The sequence below is a fragment of the Chionomys nivalis genome, chromosome Y, assembly GCF_950005125.1.
Source record: "Chionomys nivalis chromosome Y, mChiNiv1.1, whole genome shotgun sequence".
NCBI lineage: Eukaryota > Metazoa > Chordata > Mammalia > Rodentia > Cricetidae > Chionomys > Chionomys nivalis.
This window is the reverse complement of record NC_080113.1, coordinates 4550123-4576633: the sequence shown is the minus strand read 5'-3', so window position 1 is coordinate 4576633 and position 26511 is coordinate 4550123. Positions and strand designations below refer to the sequence as shown.

Genomic DNA, 26511 nt, shown 5'->3' with positions numbered 1-26511 from the left:
TTTGAGTATGTTGAGTCTTCGTTTTCATTGAATTCAAGAAAGACTTTAATTTCTTTCTTTATTTCTTCCTTGATCCAGGTGAGGTTCAGTAGTTGACTGTCCAGTTTCCATGAGTTCATAGGCTTTCCGGGGATAGCATTGTTGTTGAATTCTAACTTTAATCCATGGTGATCTGATAAGACACAGGTGGTTACCGATATTTTTTTGTAACTGTGTAAGTTTGCTTTGTTACCGAGTATGTGGTCTATTTTCGAGAAGGTTCCATGAGCTGCAGAGAAGAAGGTATATTCTTTCCTATTTGGGTGGAATGTTCTATAGATGTCTGTTAAGTCCATTTGGTTCATTACCTCCCTTAATCCTCTTATTTCTCTGTTAGGTTTCTGTTTGATTGACCTGTCCATTGGTGAGAGAGGAGTGTTGAAATCTCCTACTATTAGTGTGTGTGGTTTGATGACTGCCTTGAGTTTTAGTAACGTTTCTTTTACATAAGTGGGTGCTTTTATATTAGGGGCATATATATTCAGGATTGAGATTTCATCCTGGTGAATTGTTCCTGTTATGAGTAAAAAATGTCCATCTCCATCTCTTTTGATTGATTTTAGTTTGAAGTCAACTTTCTTAGAAATTAGTATGGCCACACCTGCTTGTTTCTTAGGTCCGTTTGCTTGATAAACCTTTTCCCAGCCCTTTACTCTGAGTAGATGTCTGTCTTTGTGGTTGAGGTGTGTTTCTTGTAAGCAGCAGAATGTTGGATCCTGTTTTCGTATCCAATCTCTTAGCCTTTGCCTCTTTATAGGTGAGTTGAGTCCATTGATATTAAGTGATATTAATGACCAGTGGTTGTTAACTCCGGTCATTTTTCCTTTCTTTCTTTCTTTCTTTCTTTTCTTTGGTAGTAGAGTTTGTGTGTTTCCCTTCTTCAAGTTGTGCTGGTGAAGGGTCTTTAGATGTCTGAGTTATTGTGGGCATTGTTGGACTCCTTGGTTTGTGATTTTCCTTCAATTACTTTCTGAAGGGCTGGATTTGTGGCTACGTATTGTTTAAATTTGTTTTTATCCTGGAAAACTTTGTTTTCTCCATTTATAGTGAACGAAAGCTTGGCTGGGTATAGTAGTCTGGGCTTGCATCCATGGTCTCGTAGTTTCTGCAGTATATCTATCCAGGACCTTCTGGCTTTCATGGTTTCCATAGAGAAATCAGGTGTAAGTCTGATAGGTTTACCTTTATAGGTAACTTGACCTTTTTCCTTTGCAGCTCTTAATATTCTTTCTTTATTCTGTATGTTTTGTGTTTTGATTATTATATGACGAGGAGATGTTTTTTTTTGATCCAGTCGATTTGGTGTTCTGTATGCTTCTTGGACCTTCAAAGGAATATCTTTCTTAAGGTTGGGAAAGTTTTCTTCTATAATTTTATTAAATATATTTTCTGGACCATTGAGCTGTACTTCTTCTCCTTCTTCTATCCCTATTATTCTTAGGTTTGGTCTTTTTATTGTGTCCCAGATTTCCTGAATGTTTTGTGATGAGAATTTGTTGGTTATGCTGTTTTCTTTGATGAGAGTGTTTATTTTCTCTATGGTATCTTCAGTGTCTGAGATTCTTTCTTCTATCTCTTGTAATCTGTTGGTGGTACTTGTCTCTGTAGTTCCTGTTCGTTTATTCAAATTTTCCATCTCCATCCTTCCCTCGGTTTGTGTTTTCTTTATTACTTCCACTTCGTTCTTCAAGTCTTGAGCCGTTTCCCTTACCTGTTTGATTACTTTTTCTTGTTTCTCTTGGTTTTCTTGGGTATCTTTGAGAGATTTATTCATTTCCTCTACCTTTTTGTTTGTAATCTCTAATTGGTTGTGGCAGTTTTTCACCTCCTGTTTAAGGTCCTCTATTATTTTCATAAAATTCACTTTTGAGTCGAATTCTTCTAATTCTTCTGTATTAGGGTTTAGACTTCTCATTTCGGGATTCCTGGATCCTGGTGATGTCACGTTGCCTTTCAAGTTGTTGGGGGAATTCTTGCATTGGCGCCTGCCCATCTTTTCCTTCAAATGGAGCCAGGAGAGGCCTGATGTCTTGGACCAGTCTTTGCTGTGACTAACTCTCTAGGTGTATCTCCTCAGTGTAGGGGCAGGAACCGTTCCCTTCCAGGTGAACTCCTCAACACCAAAACATGGATGCGTGGTATTCCAATGACCCGCTTAAAGAAGGCCGAATGCAAGGGGTCAGGCGGGGTCCAGTGGAACACAGGCGACACTGCAGTACAAGCTGGAGGTGCCTGCGCTCCCTTTCGGGGGTTGCTGAGGCCTGCCCGCTGCTCTGGTTGGGTAGCCTTAGTGTAGGGGCGTTTGTGCTCTCTACCGGGACCGTCCGCCCCAGGATAGTACACACTCACCCGTCCCGATGAAACTTCTTGGCACCTACACAGGAACTCCTGGACGCCCCAATGAGCCAGGGACTAATGGAAGTAGGGCGCAGGCAGAGCAGGTCCAGCAGATCACAGCAGAGACTGCAGCCCCAGCAGCAGGAGCCCGCTTTCCCTGGAGGGGACCTTGAGGCCTGCCCTCTAGTCAGCGACTCACTGCTCTGGGTTGGTAGCCTTAGTGAAATGGCAGGAAACTGTTCCACAGCTAAGGACCTTGCAGACAAGGCAGGTTTGGGGGTGGGGGTGGGGGCGGGTGTGTAGGAGAGCAAGCCCTGCAGCAGGAGCTGGGGGAGGGGTGTTTGTGCTCTCTACCTGGACAGTCCGCCCCAGGATAGCACACACTCACCCGTCCCGATGAAACTTCTCGGCACCTACACAGGAACTCCTGGATGCCCCAATGAGCCAGGGACTAAGGGAAGTAGGGCGCAGGCAGAGCAGGTCCAGCAGATCACAGCAGACACTGCAGCCCCAGCAGCAGGGGCCCGCTTTCCCTGGCGGGGACCTTGAGGCCTGCCCTCTGGTCAGGGACTCACTGCTCTGGGTTGGTAGCCTTAGTGAAATGGCAGGAAACTGTTCCACAGCTAAGGACCTTGCAGACAAGGCAGGTTTGGGGGTGGGGGTGGGGGCGGGTGTGTAGGAGATCAAGCCCTGCAGCAGGAGCTGGGGGAGGGGTGTTTGTGCTCTCTACCTGGACAGTCTGCCCCAGGATAGCACACACTCACCCGTCCCGATGAAACTTCTCGGCACCTACACAGGAACTCCTGGATGCCCCAATGAGCCAGGGACTAAGGGAAGTAGGGCGCAGGCAGAGCAGGTCCAGCAGATCACAGCAGAGACTGCAGCCCCAGCAGCCTCAAATCACCTTATTTAGAAACAAACTAGAATAAGAATCCAGACTTGTAACCATAAAAGTGCAAGAAAAGAGTATAAAATAATGGAGTTTCTTGATTTGTGGAAAAATGTTTTTGAGACTTTTATAACTAGTCTTATTTCTTTGATAATTTAAGATAAATTGTGTGTATAGTTTATGATGAACAATGTACCTGTAACTGTAGATTGCAAATATTAAATTTCTTTTGTAATATAAAATTAAAATATAGCTTATTCTTTATTCCCTTTTCAAGTATTCACCTCCTTCTACTTCTCAAATTTATAGCTTTCTCTTCTTTCACTATTTATATATGTTAATGTGTAAGTAAATATATACAATCTGCTTAGTATGTACAATGTTATTTGTGTGTAAATGATGGATGGCTGATGATTGGTTTTGTATAACCAGTTGTTAGATGGCTATTCCCCAGAGAAGGCATTTGTCTCATTCTCAGCATGCCTTAGTTGCCTTTACTTTATGTATCTGTCTGTCTGTCTGTCTGTCTATGGTTTTTCACAATAGGATTTCTCTGTCTTTTGGCTGTCCTAGAACTAGCTATGTAGACCAAGCTGGCCTTGAACTCACTTAGAACTGCCTGCCTCAGCCTCTCAACTACTGGGATTAAAGGCAAGTGTCACTACCACCTGACTTTTTTTTTTTTTAATTTTTATTTTTGAGGTTATGGTTTAACTACATTCTCTTTTACCTTCTTTCCCTCCAAACCTTCCCAAATACCGCTTCCTACTTCCTTTCAAATCTGTGGCATTTTAAAAACAAATTGTTGTATGAATACATATATATGTGTGTATGTGTGTATACACTATACCCATACACTATATACTAACAACTTCAAAGGATTTCTGTTATTGTGAAGAGACAATATGACTATGGCAACTCTTATAAAGGTAAACATACCTATTCTCTGATATAACCTGTTCAGTCCATATTGCCAACTGTATATGTTTTTAGTGCTCACTATTTTGCTCTGGATAACCAATTAATGTGCTCTTGCATTCTGAAAGCCACTTCTGTTCCCAGTTTTTCTCAGTTGCTATAGTCCTTCTGGGAGGATTGAGTCCTCTTGAGTTCTTTTTTTTTTTTTTTTCCATATGCAGTTTGCATGTTCATTGGTGCCATCCTTGTTAAGGTTCAGTAGTCAAGTCATTAGTGCTTAGACATTATTAGTGTAACTTGTGATGTTACTAGGAGACACAGTCTCATAGTTAACTTCCTGATCTTCTGAATCTTAGAATTATTCAGTCCCTTCTTCTATAATGTTTCCATCTCTACATTTTGATAGATTATGCTTTCAGTTTGGTCTCCATCTTTTTAAGCAGCAGTTCTCAACTGTGGATAGCAACACATTTTGCAATCTCTGTCTCCAAGAATATTTACATTATTATTCATAACAACAAAATTGCAGTTATGAAGTAGCAATGAAACATTGTGAAGAGCTGTGTTTAGTAAAGGGTTGCAGCATTAGGAAGGTAGAAAATCACTGATCTATTGCAAAGAGATATTTCCTTGTTGAGGGGTGAAGACTACACTGATAAATGTTTATAGACTGATAAGGATTATTTTTAGTGCCTTAGTAGTTGAGATTATCCTCCAATAAGCATGATTTTACTAGCTCTGAGTAGTTAGGTAGGTTTCCAGTAATAGACATAGTGTTCCTCTTGTTTTTCAGATCTTAAGTTCAATTAGAGAATTATTGGTTACTGCCAAGACGTATGTGTTCCACTATTGCCGCCATAGGGTTATCATGCCTTGCTGGTCTTTAATGTGGTTCATAAGGCTTTATAGCTGAGTAGGAATCAGATTATTCTAATAATATAGTCTTTTATAATTTCTCCATGACATGGATGCATGTCTGTAATGTGGCTGTTCTCAATGCTAAAGTGTCTCAGCTCTTTCTCTTTGAAACTTCTACTTACATAATAATTTACAATAAGTAATTAGTTGTCAATGGTTTTACTATGCCATGTAAATTATCAGTAGTCAAAAATACTGTTTCTAAGCAGTTTGTTTTATATATATATATATATGTATTATATCATACATAATATATAATAATAAGCAGTATATTATATATATAAAATAAGCAGTATATTTTATATGTATATATAAAGTGCATAACTGAAGCAATTTAGTTGTATTAGAAAGGATTTCTGTTATTGTGAAGAGACAATATGACCATGGCAACTCTTATAAAGCAAAACATTTAACTGGGGCTGGTTTACATTCAGAAAATTTCATCTGTAATTGTCATGGGGGAAAGCATGGTATCATGCAGGCAGATATGCTGATGCAGAAGGAAGGAACTGAGAGTTCTACATCTGTGTAGGCGGACAGAAGGAAAACTGTTGCTGACTGCCAAGGCATGTATTTCACTATTGCTTTCTGTCATGCTCTGCTGGTTCTTGTAGTTCATGAATGTTACAGCTGGGTAGTACAAATGTTTGTAGTCCTTTGAAGTGCTTGATGTGCTCCTGTAGTAGGGATTTAACCTTTCACTTCTGAGAGACTACCAAGGACAATAGTAATGACCTGTAATGTTTTAGGATTTTTGGATGCCTCTTCACAGACACATTTCAAGGCAAGGTAAAGAATGAAGTTGAGATCCAGGTATCTCCTATGCACTACACTAACAACTTGAATGGGTATCTCATGCTTAGTACTGGGGATGATATTATTGCCGCATGATTAGTTTTTTTTTTCTGTTATGTTGGCCTCTTTAGTTGTTTGCCCACAGTTTTTAATTCTGTTGGTTATATAGAAAATACTATGGAGGTAGGTGCAGTCAGATCTCAGAGTTCAAGGCCAACAGAACAAACAAGTAGGGCTACACAGAGAAACACTGTCTCAGAAAACCAAAATAAATGAATGAAAAATAGATAAATTCTGTAAAGTATCCTATTACTTCTCTATGAAACACTTTCTCTATGGTTTAATAAATGTGAACACAACCCTGAGAAATGGTTATAAACAGGGACAGATACAAATACAGAAACAGATTCACAAGACGGCTTTTAGGCAGGCACAAATTCACAGTCTCTTACCACAGAGAATGGAAGACACAAAGAAAATAAAGTTGAATTCAAATCTGGACTCGCTTTAACTAAAGGACACAAGGGGAAGAAAAATAATTTTATTTTTTTCTTAATGTGACTGATTGTGACACATTATGGGTGATTCATAGTTAATCACTTATACATTTAATTCATAAGAGGGTTGCTGAAGCAAATAATTTGTATTATTTTACAATTTTAAAACATACTGCATACTCTAATGGATGGTCATTTGCAGTTTAGACTGATAAAGTTCAGTTTGAATAATTGGTTTTAGCTGGTGTGAGCCATTTAAAAGGAAATGGCTCACAAAGGGAGTGGTACTATTAGAAGGAATGGTATTATTGGAGTAGGTGTGAAGTTGTTGGAAGAAGTGTGTCATTGTGGGGCTTCTCTTTGAGATTTCTTTTGTTCAAGTTTCCCTCAGTGTTACTATCAGAGCATTTTCCTGTGGCTTGCAAGATTTAGGACTCACAGCTCCAGTTCCATGTTTGCTTGCATGTCATCATGCTCCCCACCATAATCATAATGGACTGAACTTCTGAAACTGTAAGTGAGCCTTATCAATGAAATGTTTTCCTCTATAAGAGTTGTCATGGTCATGGTGTCTGTACATAGAAATAGACACCCAAACTAAGGGATGGAGAGGTGGCTCAGTGGTTAAGAGCACTGGCTGTTCTTCCAGAGGTCCTGAGTTCAATGCCCAACAACCACCGGGTGGCGCACAACCATCTGTAATGAGATATGGTGCTTCTGGCCTTCAGGCATACATGCAGGCAGAACATTGTATACGTATAAATGAATAGATCTTTAAAAAAAAATCAACTTAGATAATTTATTTTACGTATTTTCAAGTGATACGCTGTCTATATGTTGTAGTTAATAATGAAAATGATGTGTTAAAGTCTGACATCATGATACATACCTGCAATTGTAGAATTAGAGACATAGAGGCAGCAGGATCAGCAATTGAGCATTAGGATGTCACAACTTTAAAGTAAATTTGAAACCATATGGGCTATATGAAGTCACTATAAACTCCCTACTCCCAAACAACAACAACAACAAAAAAACACAGTTGCAGCAATCACCTACAAAACTAGAACTTGAAAAAGGAATTGTATATTGTGCATTGGTTCTTCTAATTATACTAGTTTTACTTCAATTTTGTGAAGCTCCCTCATGTTTTGTACTGATGATGTTCATATGTATATATCTATAATTTAGCATATTTATGAATTGATTCTCAAAATCAATATATTGTCCTTTTTTTATCTTTAAAAACCAATATTAAGACTTTGTGTGAAAGTGCTAGAATGTGTATTAATTCAGGCACATAGATTCCAATGATGCTTGTTTGGAGATCTAAACACAACAATTTTTTCCTGTCACTTTGTGGGATCTGTTGATTGAACATAGGTTTTCAGGGTTGGACACAAATGCTTCTTTCTACCTACTGAGCCAACTCTTCTTTTTCCACTTAAATCATGCTTTTTTTTCCTGTTTTATCAATCTTTTTATGTTTGAATCTAATTACTTTTTTGAGGATAACATAAAATGAAAATTGTTTTTATGACTTTTATCAACTCTACATTTACATCTAAGAAATGACATACTTTGTGCTCTTTCAGTATTAATTTTTTTTTTTTTGGCTTAGAATGGATTTATTTCTTTGGCATGTTTTTTAGTACTGACAGGATCCTATGTACCCGAGATTAGCTTCAAATTCACTTTGTATTTAATTTAGCTAATTCTGATCTTGCACTCTTAATCTTTCTCCTGAAATTCTCAAGTGCTTTATCTGAGTGTAATCTGAAGGGATTAAGGTGTATATAACTACCTGTTGTGGTTTGGTACTTTCAATATTATTTTGATTCTATTCTTTTTCTTTTTTTTTTCTTTTTTTTTTTTTTTTGGTTTTTCGAGATAGGGTTTCTCTGTGGTTTTGGTTCCTGTCCTGGAACTAGCTCTTGTAGACCAGGCTGGCCTCGAACTCACAGAGATCCACCTGCCTCTGCCTCCCAAGCGCTGGGATTAAAGGTGTGCGCCACCACCGCCCGGCTGTTTGATTCTATTCTTGTGCTTGGTATCATTCATGATGCCGGTGACCCTGGTAGGTCCCTTGGTGTGTGATAGCTAGACAGATATGCTCTTCATAGAGAGCTTGGATATAGAGTTTATTTAGTGTGGGGAGAAGAAAGAAAGAGAAAGAAAAGAAAGAAGTGGCAGGGGAGGGGAGAAGAGAGAGTCAGAAGGTTGCCTCTTCAGGAGATAGACAGAGAGAGATAAGGTGAAGACACTTTTATTGGTAGGAAGGGGGAGATTGGAAGTGGGTGGGTCTTGTAGGGCAGGCCAGCAGATTACAATAGGAATTAGGCATGGAAGGTTAGTGTATGAGAGCGTTGGGTTCTCAAGACTCTTCTGCTTGTTTATGGAGATAGTCTTGGGGAACCACAGAAAACTGGGATGCCAGTCACCATTGCTTTATTTCTGTCCAGGATATGTGGTGTGGAACTGTCCTGTGTCTCTTGAGCCTGGCGAGGTGTTGACAGAACAGAGGAGAAGGTTAAATTTAAAAAGAAATAATTTTTCTTTAGGTCCCATTAATTGAGGAGAAGGAGAGTATCAGGACCAGGGAATTGAGAGAGGGATTTATCTGACCTGTTTAAGGTGAATCCTTCAATATGTCTCTCTGAAACTCAAAGATTCTTGGAGTTTGTAAAACATAAGTTTTAGACATTGTATAAACAGCAGCATATTTATGCCAGAATGACTGGAACAGATATATTTGCACAATAAAAAGTATCTTTAGAAAACAAACAAAGAGAATTTAAAATCCTGATCTTGCAGTATAGTAATAAGCCTACAATAGCATATTAGCATTTTATTGGTAATATTAATATTGTGGAAGGAAGCAAAAGAGAGAAGTTAGATAACTTGGATTTGTCCTCAGACCTTTATTATTTATAGATACACACCTCAATAACTTGCATTTGTATGTCTTAAAATATCCTTTATTTAGAACATGGTAAGAAGTTATCCTGAAATGTGTTTGGTGAGGTTGTTCTTTTTAAACTGGCAAAACTTCTCAATTGTCAAGCTGCATCAGAGATCTTTGAGAAGGATAAAATATTACTTGAGCTATTGATTTAAAGAATGACTTACTAGATAGGCTACCTAGAGCCACTCCTCAGTGTCCTCCATGGTTGAGGGCGGGACATCAGATCTGTATTTGCCTTCTGCTGTTTACCACAGGGTCTACCAGGTTTTAGAAGATCCTGTGGATTAGGACATCTGTAGGAAGACAATCCTACCTCACCCTGAGCAACGATGTTGTCTGCTGTCTGGAGATTTTAAGGAATTTAGATGAAAGGCAGTTTTTCTCACTTAGCACTTTCACTTGATGAAGCAAATTAAGATGGACATTGTTTGGAAATGGAGTGCAGTTGCTAGGAGCCAACCCATCTCTCATTTATGAAAAGTCTTTTGATAACTAACATTTAAGTGCTATATTCCCCAGATCTCTGAGCAGTTGAGGGCTGTTTATTGGGTATAGAAAGTTATAACTACAGTATAGAATCTGCCTGGAGAGCTGAGTTCAAGCTTGACTCTGCTGGCTCTTAACAGGTAATATTTATACTTGTGGAAGACAAAGAAGAAAAATCTGCTTGTGGTAGAAGCTTAACAGTAAAACTGACAATAGTGGAGAACAACTTATAGAAAAGACTTTAGGTTAGCTTTTGTTAATCTGAAATTGATTTTTATAACCTTAAAATCTTATCATTATATAGAATATATTTTAAAGTAAAGGGTGAGATGAGGCAATGAGTATCTTTCTTAATAAAGATGGTGACCTGGTTATCTGACCTGCCTTTAGTAAAGATAGCAGTTCCCTGTGTCAGAGGTTGAGAGCACTGGCTGCTCGCTCTTCCAGAGGTCCTGAGTTCAAGTCCCAGCAACCACATGGTGACTCACAACCATCTGTAATGGGGTCTGGTGCCCTTTTCTGGCCTGCAGGGATACACACAGACAGAATATTTTATACATAATAAATAAATAAATCTTTTAAAAAAAAGATGGTGGTATTCACATGGAGAAACCACATTTTCAGAGGAGAGCCTCCGTGGGAATTTTAAACAAATACAAATAACAAGAGAGACATAGAGGATGTATAGAACATACATTTAACAACAGAATCACACCTGTGTGGTAATACCATTTAAACCCTTTTTTTATATACATGAAGTAGACACAGGAAGAAGACACAGAAAAATTATTCAGCCCTGCCAGGCACCCCAGGCAGCTAGGACTGGGACTGGAACAGCTGCCTAGTGAATCTAGTTGTGGCCTGTGGCAGAGACAGAATAGGCAGGAGAAAATGAATAGAGTGAGGAGTGTTTACAGATGAGTGAGTGGGGCTTGTTTCTTAAAGGGACAGCCTGCCCAGGTGACAGGCCAGGCCAGCAGATTACAACAGTGTGGTTTTTTTTTTTGTTTTTGTTTTTTGTTTGTTTTATATATAGGTATTATCACTATGCTCTTTGTTTGTTTTGTGTGCTTGTTTGCATTTTTTTTTTTTTTTGAGGCAAGCTTTTTAAACCCTGGTTTGTAGAACAGGTTGGTTCCCATGTATTTCCTAAGTGTTGTGATTAAAAAACCTGCACTGTAATGCTAGTACTACTCATTATTTATTTATTTATTTATTTATTGTTTTTATTTTTTTAAACTTTCTTTTCATTGATTCTTTGTTTCACATCATGCTTCTTGACTCACCCCTTCCCCTCAAAGAAAAAAAAATTTAAGAGAATTAAAAAAAGGAAGAAAGGAAAAATCTTGTCATTGAGCTTCAATGTGACACAGCGAACCCCTTTATCCATACATTTTACATACAGGCATTTGTCACAAAGAATCATTGGTTTGATTTGAGGTCTGAGCTCTTTGCCACAGGTTTTATGCTGGGCCCTCACTGGGACTCTTGTTGCTGGATATCTTGTTGCTGCTCTGTGTTGTAGAGATCCTGCAGCCACAACTCTACAGGACCAGCTCTCCAACCCTATACTGCAGCAGTTCACAGATTGAGTGGATGTTGGGGGTGGTTCTAGGACTGGGTAGTTGCAGGGTTTGTCAGCCTGCCAACTCTTCCCTGTCTTATGCACCATGGTGAGCTCTCCATCATTGCTTTATTATAGTCCTGATGCTGTGAGCAAGAGATGGAGTCAGTTCTCTGACTTTCACCAGTTCTCAAGGTTTTCTCACCAACACTTATATCATCAGAGTCAGCTCTATTCTGTTGCTCATATGAAGTGTAGTGGCCATTCTCCTAAGTGCTGCAGCTGATGAGGCTGAGAAACAACTGTACTTATGACTTCAGGGCCAGCTCTTCCAACTGCTTCAGGTATTGTTGGGTGAAGGGGGTAAGGGCATTGATAAGTATCAGACCCCTGGTTATTGGGTATCCTCCACCCATGCAATAAGCCAAATCAAACCAAATAAAAAGACGAGATTTTTTTTTTTTTTTTTTTTTTTTGGTTTTTCGAGACAGGGTTTCTCTGTGGTTTTGGAGTCTGTCCTGGGACTAGCTCTTGTAGACCAGGCTGGTCTCAAACTCACAGAGATCCACCTGCCTCTGCCTCCCAAGTGCTGGGATTAAAGGCGTGCGCCACCACCGCCCGGCCCAAAAAGACGAGATTTAGTAAACATCAAAGCAGTGCAGTCTCAGGTGACTCTTAGAAAGACAGGAGAGGAATCACATGGCAGATCTGGTGACCAGATCTTAAATTCCCTGTAGGTGTGATCTTGATCAGGTCTTGGGGAAGAAACTGACCTTTAGTGGTGGATTTCTGAGGTGCGGGGTTTGGAATGGGAGGAATGAAATTGGAGTGCAGATTCCTAACAGGCATTTCTTCCCAGATCATGCTGCCACATGACAGGTGAGTAATGGGGACAGTTCTCCCATGCTCACAACATTGGGACTGGCTCATCCATACCTCTGCCAACAGGGTCAGCACTACTGTGCTGCCTAGGTGAGGAGCAGGGCCCACTTCTGAGTGCTGCAGCTGGTAAGGAGAGTCAGCTTGCTCTCTGTCACAGGCAGCAAGGGGTGAAGATTAAAGGGGGCCTTTCCCCACCCACACAAGCACCTGACAGATAAGTAGTGGGAACAGTTCTCCCATGCCCACAATTTTGGGACTGGTTCACACCTGCACCAACAGATTTGACTCTGTTGTGCTGACCAAGTGAGTTTTAGGACCTGCTCTCCCAAGTGTTGAAACTAATGAGGGTAGGGATACCTGCCCTGCACTTAGGATCTCAAGGTCAGCTCTTTCACCTTCCTAAGGCATGGATGGGGGGCATCTCTCATCCATTTATATCACACCATATGGTGGCTGAGGGGTGGGGCTAGGTCTCCCATGCTCATGTTTGCTGTGTTGGATTGCCTGTGCTCTTATCGGTTCAGCAATTCTGTGCTTTCCCAGTGAGGTGCAGAGCCTGCTTTCCTGACTTATGAAGCTGGTAAAGGGGTCAGGGCCCTCACGCACTAGAGGTGGTAGCGGGAGTGAGGGAATGGCATCATTACTACATTGCAGACAAAGGAGGTAGTATCAGATATGCCCCTCTTGTGCTCTCAGGCTGGCTCACCAGTGCTCATGTGCTGCCCCCAGCAAGGCCCAGGATCTATTCTGAGTGCTGTATCTTACTGGTAAGGGGTTAGTTTTGGTCCCCTACCTGCTGCAGGCAAAGGAGCATACTTTTTCCCTCACCCATGCCACCACATGGCATATGAGAGGGGCATGACCTGCTCTTCCATTCTTACATCTTCATGGATAGTTCACCCTGCTCCTGTGAACAGTCAGCTCTTTGAGCTCCATTATGGTGTCCAGGTGAGGTGCAGGACCCTCTTTTCTGAGTGCTTCAGCCAGTGCAGGGCAGGACCAGTTCTCCCTTGGGTTACAGTTAGTGAAGTGCAGGGCCGACTTTAACCCTATCCTTCATGAAATCTTGAATTTACATTTTGAAAATCACCTGTGTTTATTCTCCAAACAGTTACATCAAAATGTAAATTGAGGGGGAAGTTTATTAGCATTTGGTGCCCTGACACGTGTATATATGTGTTTCTTTGTATGTACATGCCCCATATATGTAGGTACCTGTAGATCTTAGACTACGAGCAGGTGTCAGTCCTTAACCTGGGCACCAGAAATCATCTTAAAACCTCAGGGAGAGCAATTAGTGCTTTTAAGTGCTGAGCCCTCTTTCCAGACCTGCTATTTATAATTGCAACAGTAATTTGGACTAACAAAAACTGAAGTGCTAATTTTTTTATAGACTTAGTTTATTCAGTTAGCTTAATCAGATTATATTTTTTCTTCAAACATCTTATCTCTTCAGTGTCATTTAATTTCAATATGAAGTACTTCTTGTATCACTTAGAGGTCTTGTATACTTTTATTTTGGAGTTTGTAAATTTCTCCATTATTGAAGAATAGTTTTCACTATACACAGAGTTGTTTTTAATATTTACTTTTGTCATTTTTAAATTTTTTGGTGTATATACATAAATTTTTTTTTTTGTATGCGTGTTTGTGTGTGTGATTCTACATGTGAGTTCAGGTGCTTAGGGAGGCCAGATGAATGCATTTCAGGCTTCAACTTCACAACTTAATTCAATGGCCTCACTTGGCCTTCAATGCAGGGACAGTTGTCACATATGCCTGGCCACATCATCTTTGTTTTCCATAGAGGGAAAAGTCACAATCACTTTTTTCTGCCCTTAACTCTAATGTCAGAACCACATGGACAAAGCTCTTGTGCTTGCTGGGACTGGAACATGGCCTTTTTGTTCATTAACTTTATGTTTTCCTCACTGCTTAAGATTTTTTTTTTTTATTCTTTCTTATTGGAAGTTTAGCTTGGTGGCATATTGCCCTGAGGTCACCACTCCCATCATTCCATTCAGCACCAGGTTTTTCTTTGGGTAGGGGCAGGGAGCACTGTTCCTGGTGCTCCTTTTCAAACTACATTTTGTGTTTTCCCTTTCTCACCTTGCTCCTTTTCATTATAGGGCTACAGAAGTGTGGCCATTGCAAACCAAGCCATACTAGGCTGTCTTGAAGTTTCTTCTATTAAAGCCATTAATCAACAACTGTTCATTTTCGTGTCGGGCAGGTTTTTTTTTTCTTTTTTTCTTTTTCTTTTTTTGACAAGGTCAGAAAGCAGCTGCATTCTTTGCCAAAAGATAACGAAAATGGTCTCTTGGCCAGTTGCTAATATTTTCACACCCTCAAAAACTCCTTGAGCCATATCCCCAGTTCAAATCATCCTCAACTGTCTTCTATGCTTCTACTAGGATGACCTATTAAGCTATATGAAAAGTGTTCAACTGTTTACTAATCAGAAATCCCCAAATCCTCGTTCTGCCAAAAAACATCATTTTTAGAATACTTTTTAATTGATAATTTCAGTTGGGGGCCAGAGAAATGGTTTACTGGTGAAGAGCAGGGCCTGCTCATTCAGAAGGCTCCTTAACATCCTTAACGTCCAGATAGCTGCTCTTTGTAAATTCAGTTGCAGGGGTTCTGCCACTATCTTGTTGCTTTTGGGCACTGCATGTGTTTGGTATGTATGTATGTATGTATGTATGTATGTATGTATGGTACATGTGTTTAGAAGAAACACATATACATAAAGGCAAATAGATACTTTAAATTTTTTTAAAATTCTTTTACCTTCATTATTTGGATTAATCTAATTGGTTTTCTGACTTGTCTTAAAATATAATATAGTTTTATTTATTAATGCTTTTAGGATATATATTATTGTTTTCCTTTTGGTCATTTTTCTTTTTTATTGCAAGTTTTACTTGCACAGTAATAATTGGTAGGGATATTTTTTATTTCTCAATTTTTATTTTATTTATTATTATTTACTTATTCATTCATCAGATATTTCAAGTATATTCCCTTCCTTAACTGATATTTGTAGCATCCTCAACAGCCATCAATTTGTTAGTACACTGTTACTATTACTGGTAAAATTTCATTGACATATCACTATATCTTGGTGCCCACAGTTTACATTAGAATTTATTCCTGTTGTGGGATATTTTTGTAAGTTTAATCAAACGAATGCACCCTTAATGCTACATTGACAAATGGGTTCATGTCCTAAGTCTTTTTGCCACTCACTCTTCTTTTCTCCAACTTTTGACAGAGTTGTATTTTAGAGACAGATCATCACAGATGTGGAATTAGAGTATATAGACTTTTTTTTTCATTTTTTTTTTATTCTTTTTTAATTAAAATTTCCAACTGCTCCCCGTTTCCCATTTCCCTCCCATCCTCCCACACATTGCCCCCTCCCCCCACTCCCCTCCCCCATCCCCACTCCTCTTCTCCTCCCCCCAGTCCATTCCCCCTCCCTCTCGATACTGAAGAGCAGTCCAAATTCCCTGCCCTACAGGAAGACCAAGGTCCTCCCACTTCCATCCAGGCCCAGGAAGGTGAGCATCCAAACAGGCTAAGCTCCCACAAAGCCAGTTCATGTATTAGGATCGAAACCTAGTGCCATTGTCCTTGGCTTCTCATCAGCCTTCATTGTCCGCCATGTTCAGAGAGTCCAGTTTCAACCCATGGTTATTCAGTCCCAGTCCAGCTGGCCTTGAAGAGCTCCCAATAGATCAGTTCCACTGTCACAGTGGGTGGGTGCACGCCTCGTGGTCCTGATTTCCTTGCTCATGTTCTCCCTCCTTCTGCTCCTCATTTGGACCTTAAGAGCTCAGACCGTTGCTCCAATTTGGGACTCTGTCTCTCTCTCGATCTATCGCCAGTTGAAAGTTCCTGTGCCATTCTCCTTGGCCTCTCGTCAGCTCTCATTGTCCGCCACATTCCGAGAGTCCGGTTTTATCCCATGTTTTTTCAGTAGCAGTCCAGCTGACCTTGGTGAGCTCCCAATAGATCGGCCCCACTGTCTCAGTGGTTGGGTGCACCCCTCATGGTCCTGACTTCCTTGTTCATGTTCTCTCTCCTTCTGCTCCTCATTATAACCTTGGGAGCTCAGTCCGGTGCTCCAGTGTGGGTCTCTGGCTCTATCTCCATCCATTGCTAGATGAAGGTTCTATGGCGATATGCAAGATATTCATCAGTATGATTATAGGATAGGTTCATTTCGGGTTCCCTATCCTCAGGTGCCCCAATGAACTAACTGGGGACATTGCCCTGGGCATCTGGTAGCCATTCCAAGTTCAAGTCTCTTGCCACCCCTTAGGTGGCTCCCTTACCTAAGGTATGAGTTTCCCTGCTCCCCTATCCAACCTTCCTTTATCCCCAATCACCCCGATTCCCCCAGTTCCCCTCATCCTCTCCTTCACACTTTTCTCTCCCCATCACCCCTCATCCCCATCCCACCCCACCCCCAAGATTCCAATTTTTTGCCCATCAGTCATGTCTATTTCCCATAGCTGGGAATATCTATATGATTTTCCTTGGGTTTACCCTCTTGTTTAGCTTCTTTAGGATCACAAATTATAGACTCAGTGGCCCCTATCCATGGCTAGAAACCAATTATGAGTGAGTACGTCCCATGTTCTTCTTTTTGGGTCTGGGTTACCTCACTAAGGATCGTATTTTCTATTTCCATCCATTTGCATGCAAAATTTGAGAAGTCATTGTTTTTTACCGCAGAGTAGTACTCTAATGTGTATATATTCCACACTTTCTTCATCCATTCTTCCATTGAAGGGCATCTAGGTTGCTTCCAGGTTCTGGCTATTACAAATAATGCTGCTATGAACATAGTTGGACAAATGCTTTTGTCATATGATAGGGCATCTCTTGGGTATATACCCAAGAGTGGTATTGCTGGGTCCAGGGGTAGGTTGATCCCAATTTTTCTGAGAAACCGCCACACTGATTTCCAAAGTGGTTGCACAAGTTTGCAGTCCCACCAGCAATGGATGAGGGTACCCCTTTCTCCACAACCTCTCCAGCAAAGGCTATCCTTGGTGTTTTTGATTTTAGCCATTCTGACAGATGTAAGATGATATCTCAAAGTTGTTTTGATTTGCATTTCTCTGATCGCTAAGGAGGTTGAGCATGACCTTAAGTATCTTTTGGCCATTTTAACTTCTTCTGTTGAGAATTCTCTGTTCAGTTCAGTTCCCCATTTTTTAATTGGGATGATTATCCTTTTAAAGTCTAGTTTCTTGAGTTCTTTATATATTTTGGAGATCAGACCTTTGTCTGTTGCGGGGTTGGTGAAGATCTTCTCCCAGTCAGTAGGCTGCCTTTTTGTCTTAATGACAGTGTCCTTTGCTTTACAGAAGCTTCTCAGTTTCAGGAGGTCCCATTTATTCAATTTTGCCCTTAATGTCTGTGCTGCTGGGGTTATACATAGGAAGCGATCTCCAGTGCCCATATGTTGTAGGGTACTTCCCATTTTCTCTTCTATCAGGTTCAGTGTGTTCAGATTGATATTGAGGTCTTTGATCCATTTGGACTTGAGTTTTGTGCATGGTGATAGATATGGGTCTATTTTCATTCGTCTACAGGTTGACATCCAATTGTGCCAGCACCATTTGTTGAAGATGCTTTCTTTCTTCCATTGTATACTTTTAGCTCCTTTATCGAAAATCAGTTGTTCATAGGTTTGTGGGTTAAAATCCGGGTCTTCTATACGATTCCATTGGTCGACTTCTCTCTTTTTATGCCAGTACCACGCTGTTTTCATTACTGTAGCTCTGTAATAGAGTTTGAAGTCAGGGATGGTAATGCCTCCAGAAATTCCTTTATTGTATAAGATTGTTTTGGCTATCCTGGGTTTTTTGTTTCTCCATATGAAGTTGATTATTGTCCTTTCAAGATCTGTGAAGAATTTTGATGGGATTTTATTGGGGATTGCATTGAATCTATAAATTGCCCTTGGTAGAATTGCCATTTTTACTATGTTGATTCTCCCAATCCAAGAGCAAGGGAGATCCTTCCATTTTCTGGTATCCTCTTCAATTTCTTTCTTCAATGTCTTAAAGTTTTTGTCAAATAGATCTTTCACTTCCTTGGTTAGAGTTACCCCAAGATATTTTATGCTGTTTGTGGCTATCGTGAAAGGTGATGATTCTCTTATCTCTCTCTCTGCTTCCAGATCCTTTGTGTATAAGAGGGCGACTGATTTTTTGGAGTTGATCTTGTATCCTGCCACATTACTAAAGGCGTTTATCAGCTGTAGGAGTTCTTTGGAGGAGTTTTTGGGGTCGCTCATGTACACTATCATATCATCTGCAAATAATGCAAGTTTAACTTCTTCCTTTCCAATTTGAATCCCTTTTATCCCCTTATGATGTCTTATTGCTATTGCTAAAACTTCGAGAACTATATTGAAGAGGTATGGAGAGAGTGGAGAGCCTTGGCGTGTTCCTGATTTTAGTGGGATGGCTTTAAGTTTCTCTCCATTTAATTTGATATTAGCTGTCGGCTTGCTGTATATAGCTTTAATTATATTTAGGTATGACCCTTGTATCCCTAATCTCTCCAAGACTTTTATCATAAAGGGATGTTGAATTTTGTCAAATGCTTTTTCAGCATCTAATGAAACGATCATATGGTTTTTTTCTTTCAGTTTATTTATATGATGGATTACATTGATAGATTTGCGTATGTTAAACCAGCCCTGCATCTCTGGTATGAAGCCTACTTGATCATAATGGATAATTTTTCTAATGTGTTCTTGGATTCGGTTTGCCAGAATTTTGTTGAGGATTTTTGCGTCGATGTTCATGAGTGAGATTGGCCTGTAATTCTCTTTCTTGGTTGGGTCTTTGTGTGGTTTTGGTATCAGAGTTACTGTAGCTTCATAAAAGGAATTTGGCAATGACTCTTCTGTTTCTATATTGTGAAATACATTAAGGAGAATAGGTATTAGGTCTTCTTGGAAGTTCTGGTAGAATTCCACATAAACCATCTTGTCCTGGACTTTTTTTGGAAGGGAGGTTTTTGATAACAGCTTTTAATTCTTCACGACTAACAGGTCTATTTAGGTTGTTCACCTGGTCCTGGTTTAACTTTGGTAAATGGTATTTATCTAAAAAAGCGTCCATTTCTTTTACATTTTCCAGTTTTGTGGCATACAGGCTTTTGTAGTAAGATCTAATGATTCTCTGAATTTCCTCTTTGTCTGTGGTTATGTCTCCCTTTTCATTTCTGATCTTATTAATTTGCAAATTCTCTCTCTGCCGTTTGATTAGTTTGGATAGGGGTTTATCAATCTTGTTGATTTTCTCCAGGAACCAGCTTTTTGATTCATTGATTCTTTCAATTGTTTTCTGTGTTTCTATTTTGTTGATTTCAGCCCTCAGTTTGATTATTTCCAGTCTTCTACCCCTTCTAGGTGAGTCTGCTTCTTTTTTTTCTAGAGCTTTCAGGTGGGCTGTTAAGTCTCCAATGTGTGCTTTCTCTGTTTTCTTTAAGTGGGAAGTTAGTGCTATGAACTTTCCTCTCAGAACTGCTTTCATAGTGTCCCATAGGTTTGAGTATGTTGTTTCTTTATTTTCATTGTCTTCAAGGAAGAGTTTAATTTCTTTCTTTATTTCTTCCTTAATCCAGGTATGGTTCAGTAGTTGACTATTCAGTTTCCATGAGTTTGTAGGCTTTCTGGGGGTAGCATTGTTGCTGATGGTGATCTGATAAGATACAGGTGGTTATTAATATTTTTTTGTAACTGTGGATGTTTGCTTTGTTACCGAGTATGTGGTCGATTTTTGAGAAGGTTCCATGAGCTGCAGAGAAGAAGGTATATTGTTTCCTATTTGGGTGGAATATTCTATAGATGTCTGTTAAGTCCATTTGATTCATTACCTCCATTAATTCTCTTATTTCTCTGTTAGGTTTCTGTCTACTTGACCTGTCCATTGGTGAGAGAGGAGTATTAAAGTCTCCACTATCAATGTGTGCGGTTTGATGGCTGCCTTGAGTTTTAACAATGTTTCTTTTACGTACCTGGGTGCTTTTATATTAGGGGCATAGATATTCAGGATTGAGATTTCATCCTGATGAATTGTTCCTGTTATGAGTAGAAAATGTCCCTCTCCATCTCTCCTGATTGATTTAAGTTTGAAGTCAACTTTGTTAGAAATTAGTATGGCCACCCCTGTTTGTTTCTTAGGTCCATTTACTTGATAAGCCTTATCCCAACCCTTTACTCTGAGTAGGTGCCTGTCTTTGTGGTTGAGGTGTGTTTCTTGTAAACAGCAGAATGTTGGATCCTGTTTTTGTATCCAATCTCTTAGTCTGTGCCTTTTTATAGGAGAGTTGAGTCCATTGACATTAAGTGATATTAATGACCAGTGGTTGTTAACTCCGGTCATTTTTTAAGTTGTAAATTTTGTGTGTTCCCCTTCTTTGTGTTGCGCTGGTGAAGGGTCTCTAGTTGTCTGAGATATTGTGGTCATTGTTGGACTCCTTGATTAGTGATTTTCCTTCTATTACTTTCTGTAAGGCTGGATTTGTGGCTACATATTGTTTAAATTTGCTTTTATCCTGGAAAATTTTGTTTTCTCCATTTATAGTGAACGAAAGCTTGGCTGGGTATAGTAGTCTGGGCTTGCATCCATGGTCTCTTAGTTTCTGCAGTACATCTATCCAGGACCTTCTGGCTTTCATGGTTTCCATAGAGAAGTCAGGTGTAAGTCTGATCGGTTTACCTTTATAAGTAACTTGGCCTTTTTCCTTTGCTGCTCTTAGTATTCTTTCTTTATTCTGTATGCTTTGTGTTTTGATTATTATATGGCGAGAGGATGTTTTTTTTGATCCAGCCTATTCGGTGTTCTGTATGCTTCTTGAACCTTCATAGGTATATCTTTCTTTAGGTTGGGAAAGTTTTCTTCTATAATTTTATTAAATATATTTTCTGGACCGTTGAGCTGCGCTTCTTCTCCTTCTTCTATTCCTATTATTCTTAGGTTTGGTCGTTTTATTGTGTCCCATATTTCCTGAATGTTTTGTGATGAGAATTTGTTGGCCTTGCTGTTTTCTTTGATCAGCGTGTTTATTTTCTCTATGTTATCTTCAGAATCTGAGATTCTTTCTTCTATCTCTTGTATTCTGTTGGTTATGCTTGCTTCTGTAGTCTCTCTTCATTTACCTAGATTTTTCCTGTCCAGTTGGCCTTCTGTTTGTGTTTTCTTCTTTGCCTCCATTTCAGTTTTTAAGTCTTGAACTGTTTCCATTATCTGTTTGATTGTTTTTCCTTGGTTTCCTAGGGTATCATTCACTGATTTACTCAATTCTTCAAACTCTCTGTTATACTTCTCATCCATTTCTATAAGGGCATTTTTTACATGTTGTTTAAGGGCGTCAATCACTTTCATAAAGTCAATTTTATCTACTTCTTCATGATTAAGGTGTTCATGCCCACCTGTTGGGAGGTCGCTGGGTTCTGGTGGTTTCATATAGTTTTTCAGATTGTTAGGTGAATTCTTGTATTGGCGCCTGCCCATCTCTTTCTCCGAATGCTCCCCTCTGGATCTTCTTTTACCGGATCAGGTCTCCTTGCCTACTGATGTACCTTCCCAGTGATGGCTCTCTGCAGTGCTAGCTCTCCTGGTGTTCTAGTGATGTCTCTCCTTGCTTGTTGCAGGCAGGCCAGTGAAACAAAGGAAGTCTCGCCTGCCTACTTGCCCTGAGGATTTGCCCCCAGCGCCAGACAGACTGAGCTGGATGGTGATATGTGCCCAAAGAGGAAAGGGGACAGAGGGAAGAAGGGTTCTGGATGCAAGCTGGGTGGGACAAGAAGAGAGAGGCAGTATGGGGGAGTAGAGCCCCTGCAGGGAGCCCGGGGAGTATAGGGAGGGGGATGAGGAACTTCAGAGTTCCCTGTCCAGGGCTGCTTCCGCCGCCGCTGGTCACAAACTCACCGCACTGCTGTCTCTCCTGGTGCCGAGATCAGATCTCCGTGCAGGTTGGGTAGTTCGTAAACAAAGCGCCTACCTTGGTTGGTGCAGGCGGGCCAGTGAGACAAAGGAGGTCTCGCCTGCCTACTTGCCCTGAGGATTTGCCCCCAGCGCCAGACAGACTGAGCTGGATGGTGATATGTGCCCAAAGAGGAAAGGGGACAGAGGGAAGAAGGGTTCTGGATGCAAGCTGGGTGGGGCAAGAAGAGAGAGGCAGTATGGGGGGGGGTAGAGCCCCTGCAGGGAGCCCGGGGCTCTACCTGCATTTACTTGAAGAAGTGGACAGGAAGTCTTTTTTATTTTTTTAAAGATAAAAGATGTAACAGTTCTTAGGTGTTGGAAAAAAATGCTGTTCAGTGTTCAGTTCTCATATGTGATTTAAAATCTCATATGAGAAAACACATGGAGAAAGCTTATGTATTTACAGTCATAAAAGTACTATCTACATATCATTTCATATAATACTTCTAAAAATGTAAAGAAAGAATTAGTGTTATTTGTAATAAAGATATAGACATAAAAAGGAACTTTGCTCTGGATGCCTTTATAGCTGCCCAAAGCCTGCATATAGTCTACTAGCAAAATAATCATTATTTTTATATTTATATATTTTATTTTTATATATTATATTTATATTTACTTTGTCAGTTGGTCAGTTATTAATTATTTGTGCCCATCCTAGAACCTACTCTGTATTCCTGGCTTGCCTTGTACCCACTGAGATCTGCCTGCCTCTGCTTGGTATCAAAGGCATGTGCTAAATATACCCAGTCTCAAAAAAACAAAGAAAAAAGAGAGAAAGAAAGAAAGTTTTCTATTGACGTAAAAATTGTATCTGTGAGAAATATATTATCAGTAAAAATACCCTAATTTTTTCATCCTCCATAATATTTTTCTAGAGTGTTTTTAGAACATATATTTAAAATTTGTATTAATATTTATGCTATATTGTTGTTTTTCCAGACATTGTTCGCAACGGTAACACTTTTTATTGCTAATAATTTTTTGTCTTTTAAACTGCTTACAGACAAAAATTGTCATATAATATAATCTAGACATGAATTAAAGTATACGATGAGATATGTATTGATTATATGCAAACACTTATTTTATAGGAGAGACTTGTAGCTTTTAAAATCTGTAGATTTATTAATTTATTTGCTTATTTATGTATTTATTTATTGAGTTTTCAAGACAGGGTTTCTCTGTAGCTTTGGAGCCTGTCCTGAAACAAGCTCTGTAAACCAGGCTGGCCTCGAACTCATAGGGATCCTCCTACCTCTTTCTTTTGAGTGTTGGGCTTAATGGCATGCACCACCACTGCCTGGCTAAGATCTGTAGATTTTTATATCTCTATGGTTTATGGAAGAAGTTTTGTAGCTATTAAAAGATGAGTGTATGTTGTTCTAATTTTAAACATTTTCTGTTTTATTTTTAGTGTATAAAATGTTATAGCCATTTATTTACTTTTAAAAGAGGAATATTAATACTAAAAATTAAGTATTTTTCTTTTTTTTCTAAATACCTGTTTTCCTTTCTGTTTCTTAGCAGAAATACCATTTTGCAAAAGAAGCCTATGAACAGCTTTTACAAATTGAAAGCCTTCCATCTCAAGTAAAAGCAACTATATTGCAACAGTTAGGTACATAGAAACTTAACTTCTGTCATACATTATATCAATTTATAAAGTTTTAATAACAAAATATCTCTTTGCTGATCATTTTCCTTCAGATATTTGTGTTGTAGGATTAAATATAATGTCATGAATATTTTCTTAATATTTCTTTTATGAATACTTTGCCTCTTTTGATCTAGTAGACTTTTATTTTTTGTTGAGCTCCTTGCATATCGTCATGCTTTTAAATACAACTCTTTACTGATCCCTCTTCCCTCCTTTCATTTCTTTCTGTTTTTCAAGACAAGGTTTCTCTGTATAGCCCTGACTGTCCTGGAACTAGCTCTGTAGACCAATCTGGTCATCAATTCATAAATCTACCTTTCTCTGCCTCCCGGCACTAGGACACTAGCTAATAATGTATCTCTTTCTTTTAAAGTCTTACTAGTGTCTCCCAATAATGAATGAGGGGATGACAGGACTTGAATACTTCCCATGCTTGTTTTTTGTTTTTTTAATAATGGTGTTGATGAAGTGACAGTTTCTATACAACTATAATTTTAAATTGTTTACTTAGTTTTAATATAATTGTTCAAAAGTTATAGGATATCTAATTCTATAATTTCTTCAAGAATTTTTATGGTTTTAAAATACAGACAGAAGAATCTCTTTGAAAATAATATGAAACAATATCTGTTTCTTTTGTAAATATTGTATATTTTATAGTAATTTAGTAAAGCTTGTTATCTCGTTTGTATTACATTTTGTATTGTGGATAAAGTTTTTCTATTTGGCCCGAACAGGTGTTCAAAAGTTTTTGTTGACCTACTAGTGGCATGAATATTTTTTATGTCATCATTGATCTGTTCTTTCAAAACACATACAGTTTGTTTTTTTGAGTTATGTTTTGATGAAAGTTACCGATAGGTTTAGTCAAAACAAATAGTTGTTTTACTTGAATATTTGGCATACCTCAATCCATTATTTATTTTGCTATAATAACTAGTAGTCTTAAGCAATTGTGTCCCTGGCAATAATTGTAATTTGTAAATTATAGGTTGGATGCACCATAATATGGATCTAGTAGGAGACAAGGTCACCAAGGAAAGGTATGCTATTCAGTATCTCCAAAAGTCATTGGAGGAAGATCCTAATTCTGGCCAATCTTGGTATTTCCTTGGAAGGTAAGGCCAGATATTTGGACTCTCTATAGTTGGTTTACATTGTAAAACACTTGCATATTATTTATCCTTAATGATTTTAACTTTAATTATAATAACTACTAGGAGTTGAGATGATAGTACCGAAATTCTTTTCTTTGAGACATTTTAATTTGTTCATTTTATTTTTTTCATATTATTTTCATATTATCATATTCTGTTGGGTTATTTGCTAGTTTTTAATTTATTTTTAAATTGTGTTTCTTATGAATTCCAGAAATTTGCATATAGTTTTGAAACAAAAGTTTATGTCTTTTTTAATTTGGTGTGGTGATTTTTTTCCCCATAATAATCAGGAAAAACATTAATTACAGTTCAAAATTAGTATACTACTTGGAGTATTTATAAAAATATTAAGACTGGCAAGATGGCTCAGAGGGTAAAAGAACTTGTTGTCCAGCCTGAGATCTTGTTCAGTCCTTGGGGCCCTTATGGTGGAGAGAAACAGAGAATAATAGATCATGAACAATATCTTCTAACTTTCAAACATAATGCATGGCATATAATTATCCAGTTTTATACCTAAACATGCTACATAAATAAATGTAAAAATGGGAAAAAATGAAAGATTGTTTTAGAATATGGAAAGAATGTAGAAAATAGTTTTGACTCTTTAGTTAGTTTTAAAATTAAAGTAAATATCTTTATTAAACATTGATAAAAATTAAATTTTCTGAATAGTTTCAATAGACTGTTTTTGTTTTGGAGACAGAGTTGAACTGTGTAGTCCTGGGTGGCCTACATAGTTATATAGGTTGGGCTGGCCTTGACCTCTCAGCAATTTGCCTGCCTGTAGCTCTGGAATTTTGGAATTAAAGTTGTGAATTGCCATGTCAAGTTTCCTTATTATATGTATATATGTGTACATTTTTCTTTAAGCATTTTACAATATCATATTTCTCTGTCCCTTTCCTCCCTCCATCATATTCAGCATTCCTTTTTTCCAATCTCTCCCACTGAAGTTCTCCATTACCCTCTGAAATTATTGCCTTCTATTTATTTATTATTACATGTATTTATATAATTATATATTTATATACTTAAGTGTATAAATTAAAACCTCTGCATCCATTTTTATTGTACATACTTTTAGAGCTGACCTCGTATTGTTAGAGTCATGTCCTTAGGAAAGGCTTCTTCTCCCACTCTCAGTAATAATTTGTTGCCTGTATTTCTTTGTCTAGGGGTGGGGTGTTGTGAGATTTTCTTGTCTGCCTTTCATCTTACTATGTCTAATGATATTACTATTGCCTACATCTTGTTTAGATGAGAGCTTTGCTCTCATTTTTAGAAGACACATTCGTAGAAACCAAATTTTATGCTGTGTTGCTTTATAGTCTTTCCATCTCCTTTTCTGCAGTGTTCCTGAACCCTGTGCATAT

The 26511-nt window shown here is 38.7% G+C and overlaps 1 protein-coding gene across 5 annotated transcripts in view; it reads left to right on the top strand.

Moving 5' to 3' along the window:
- Nucleotides 1-26511, top strand: part of LOC130868823 (histone demethylase UTY) — a 498107-nt gene that overhangs the window by 68017 nt on the left and 403579 nt on the right. For 4 of the 5 annotated variants that reach the window (XM_057760846.1, XM_057760849.1, XM_057760848.1 and 1 more), the window contains exons 9-10: nucleotides 23843-23936; nucleotides 24967-25093. In XM_057760846.1, the coding sequence (XP_057616829.1) occupies nucleotides 23843-23936; nucleotides 24967-25093 (221 nt within the window). The remainder of the gene's footprint in view (nucleotides 1-23842; nucleotides 23937-24966; nucleotides 25094-26511) is intronic. The other variant, XM_057760847.1, reaches the window with a different exon arrangement.